This window comes from Monoraphidium neglectum, assembly GCF_000611645.1.
Source record: "Monoraphidium neglectum strain SAG 48.87 unplaced genomic scaffold scaffold00316, whole genome shotgun sequence".
Taxonomy (NCBI): domain Eukaryota; kingdom Viridiplantae; phylum Chlorophyta; class Chlorophyceae; order Sphaeropleales; family Selenastraceae; genus Monoraphidium; species Monoraphidium neglectum.
This window is the reverse complement of record NW_014013312.1, coordinates 28,356-31,600: the sequence shown is the minus strand read 5'-3', so window position 1 is coordinate 31,600 and position 3,245 is coordinate 28,356. Positions and strand designations below refer to the sequence as shown.

The 3,245-nt window shown below is 65.9% G+C and overlaps 1 protein-coding gene across 1 annotated transcript in view; it reads right to left on the bottom strand.

Annotated features, from left to right (window-relative positions):
- Window positions 1-289: 289 nt before the first annotated feature.
- The window catches only part of MNEG_2716 (hypothetical protein), a gene marked incomplete at both ends in the record, with an annotated part of 3,628 nt that continues 672 nt past the window's right edge, over window positions 290-3,245 (bottom strand). The window contains 2 exons of the mRNA XM_014048815.1: window positions 290-493; window positions 815-1,004. Coding sequence (XP_013904269.1) covers window positions 290-493; window positions 815-1,004 — 394 coding nt within the window. The remainder of the gene's footprint in view (window positions 494-814; window positions 1,005-3,245) is intronic.

The following is a 3,245-nucleotide window of genomic DNA, read 5'->3' as shown; positions in this document are numbered from 1 at the left end:
ACGTTGCCGCCCGCCGCGTGGAACGACATCACAGCCTTTGGGGGGGGGGCGCACAGGGCGGGTGCTGTCAGGGGCGGCGCGATGAAGCACGGCTGCTGCGCCCACGGGAGCCGTGCTGCGGCGGCCTGCCGGCCGACCTGCCTGGCAGCCCGCACGGGCCGTTCGCGCTCCCCTCAGCCCCGCTGTGGGCGGCGCCCCACCTGCCGACCTGGCTGTGTGAGCCTCCCTCAAGGTGCTCATCAGCACCCCCCCCCTAACTCCCACCAACCCCCTCCCAAGCTGCCCGTCCTCAGCTGCCCCTCCTCACCTGCACCCGCAGCCCCGCCGCCGCGCACTTGTGGAAGAGCCGCTTATAGGCGCTGAAGTCGTACACCCGTGGGCCCCCGCGCTCGCAGATGCCCCACCACACGTCCACCATCACGCCCTCCACCCCGGCGCCGCGCAGCGTGTGCAGCGCAATCTCCAGAGCCTTCTCCCGTTTCAGCACCGCCACCTGGACGTGTGCCGTTGATACCAGGGTGTGCATACACAACGGCGAGGGGTGCGGGGGTTGGAGGTGGGGCCACGTGCGGCGCGGCGGGCCCGGGTGCACGTGCCGGGAGTCGCGTGAGGGGCCGAGGGCGCCCGCTGCGGGCGTTTGCACGGCCTGCTTGAAGGCCTGCTCGAAGGCTCAGCGGGGTTGCAGCAGGGGCGGGGCGCCGCGCCAGCTCAGCTCAGCTTTTTGCGGCGCTGCCGGCTCGAGCGCATGCGCTTTGCGAGTATTGCGCCGAGGAGGTCTGTTTGTCGTCCTGGAGCGGCCCTCCGACCGTCTCACCCGCTTGCCGTCGCGCTCCACCACCCAGACCGTGTCCAGCGGCAGCATCACAAAGACCGGGCACCCCAGGTCGCGCCCACTCGTGCTGGGCGCATCCGCCGCGCCGTCTGCGCCGGGCCCATACGACCCGGGCCACCGCTCCTCGTCCGCCTCCGGGATTGTCAGCCGCTGCCGCGTCTCCCGCAGGAGCCTGGAGGGTGCCAAAGCGCGCGGGGGCGCTGCACGGTCAGGGTGGCGGCATGGAGAAGCCAGGCCGCAAAGTGCGCGCGGCCTGGGCGCTGCGCGCGTGCGCCGCGTGGCGCGGTTGGGCGGCGCCAGTGCGGCACCGCACGGGAGGGCACAGATGTTCAGTGGAATCGCCTATAGAGTACCGCAGGCATGCCTCCAGCTAGCATGGCCCCTTGTGGAGCATGACGCAGGCTGACTCGACCCCGCCCTCGCCCGGGCGTCGTTATGCTGGGACACCTGTGTAATTCTGAGGAAGACTCCTCCTCCACTTCCGTCCTAGGCTGCCAAGAAGCGAGCTCCTGACCATGCTGAGTGGTGCCGACCACCGCGGCGCAAATTTCTCTTCTGCGCGCGTTGCTGGGGAGGCCACCTCCACCTCTTGACACTCTATATCGCAACCGCGCTCTGTTCGCCCGACGCAGGGGGTCGTCGCTGTGCTGCCAAACAGCCCGCCTCTGCTGCGCTGCGCTGCGGCCGCTCGAGGCCGCTGTGCTGGATGCCTGCATATCAACAGGGTAACGACATGCTGTCAGTAGCTGGGTAAGAGCACGCACCGCTGTACCGGTATCATATGATTGTGATGGGACGTGCCGTTAAGAAAGCCAAGTGCTGGTGTGGCCCGCCAGCACAGCAGCTGCGGGGCCTTGCCTGTAATGACACGCCCGAGTCGGTTGCACATGCCACACCCCGCAAGTGAGGACACGTGAAGGGACCACTTTCCAAAATTCTGGCGATTTGACATCATGAGTGAAGCCTCGGTCTCCCTTTTGGGTGATGGGAGGGCAGGTGCCCTTGACTCCTGACTCGCGGTTGCTGATGTGGCGAACCCGCCCCTGACAAGTCCTCTGCCAGTCCAGCGCGGCCGCCACCCCTCTGAAAGGCAGGAAACCCACCAGGGCCCCGCCCTCAGCATTGCTGCATGCAGTCAGCAAGCCCATCTGCACAGGAGGGCTCCCTGAACGCACCCCAGCACGAACAGAACGCGGTTGAGCCAGCTGCTGGGCAGCAGGCGTGCACAAAAAGCCCCCAGCCTGAGCATGCCACAGACCACGGAGGCTTTTCCGGGCAACCCTGCACGTTGATCAGCTATTGCGCAGCCGCCATGATGCATGAGCCTGGCACAAGCAGCTGCAGGTGAAGGTCGCGGCAGTGCTGTTGAAAAGCACGCAGGCAGCAGGGTTGTCTCGACACTCACTCAGCAGCGTGCGCCTGCGCCACAGGCGTGCGCACCATCTCATAGGCTTTGGCGTCGACGACGGCGCTAGGGTGCTTTCCGTGATGGTTTTTTGCTGCGCCCCATTGCGAGCCCGTCTGCCTTCAGGGCAACGTACATGCCGAGTCTTCTTTCTGCTGATTGAAGGCGCCGGCTGGTGGTCACAGAGGGGACATGCAGCAAGGCCAATGCCCACCATTCATATGGTCACATGGGGTTCACATGGGGGTGGCTTGGCCTGTAATATCAGGGCAAACACTAGAAAAAAACACAAAACGTGGGGATTGCTGCGGCCTAAGTCCATCACTACAGTGCTGACTCGCGCTGCCAAGCCCGTGGTCTACTTCTGGTGCTGTAATCCTCGCACCCAGCCGTCAAGCCATCCGTGCCTGTAGTTCAACCGCCCGCCCCCTTGGGCGGCCGTTGTGCATGCCGGCTTGACGTGGGTACGACACACTGCCCCCGGTCGCCAAGCACCCTCACGTGCCTTTGGCCACCTGCTGGGCACGCGTTTGGAGCCCAATGGGTTTGGTGCAGGCAGACAGGGCTGTATTGATGCTCCACCCGCCCCACTCGCCTCGCAAGCAAGCCAGCAGGGAAAATATGTGCTACGAGCAAGTTGGATGCAGTGCTCAAGGGATGATGCGTGTTTGACAAGCGGTGCGGGCCGCTGCGTGCGGTTGCGCTCCGACCGAGATCGCTCCGCGCCTTGGCCATGCCAGCACCGGCTGCCAATTGGGTTATTTGGGCTGCAATCGCTTTGAAGCGCAGCTTTGAACGCGTCTTTGAGGCCATATCAGTTATAAAGTGCGGGTGCGGCCATAGTCTGGAGAAGTCCACCACGCCGCCCTATCGCTGCTGTATCGTGCCTGCAGCACCGTCGCTAGGGATGTCCCACTGCTGCCGCCGCTGCCGCCGCCGCCGCCGCCGCCGCCCCCGCTTCCGCCGCCACCCCCACCGTCACCGCCACCCCCACCGCCGCCGCCGCCG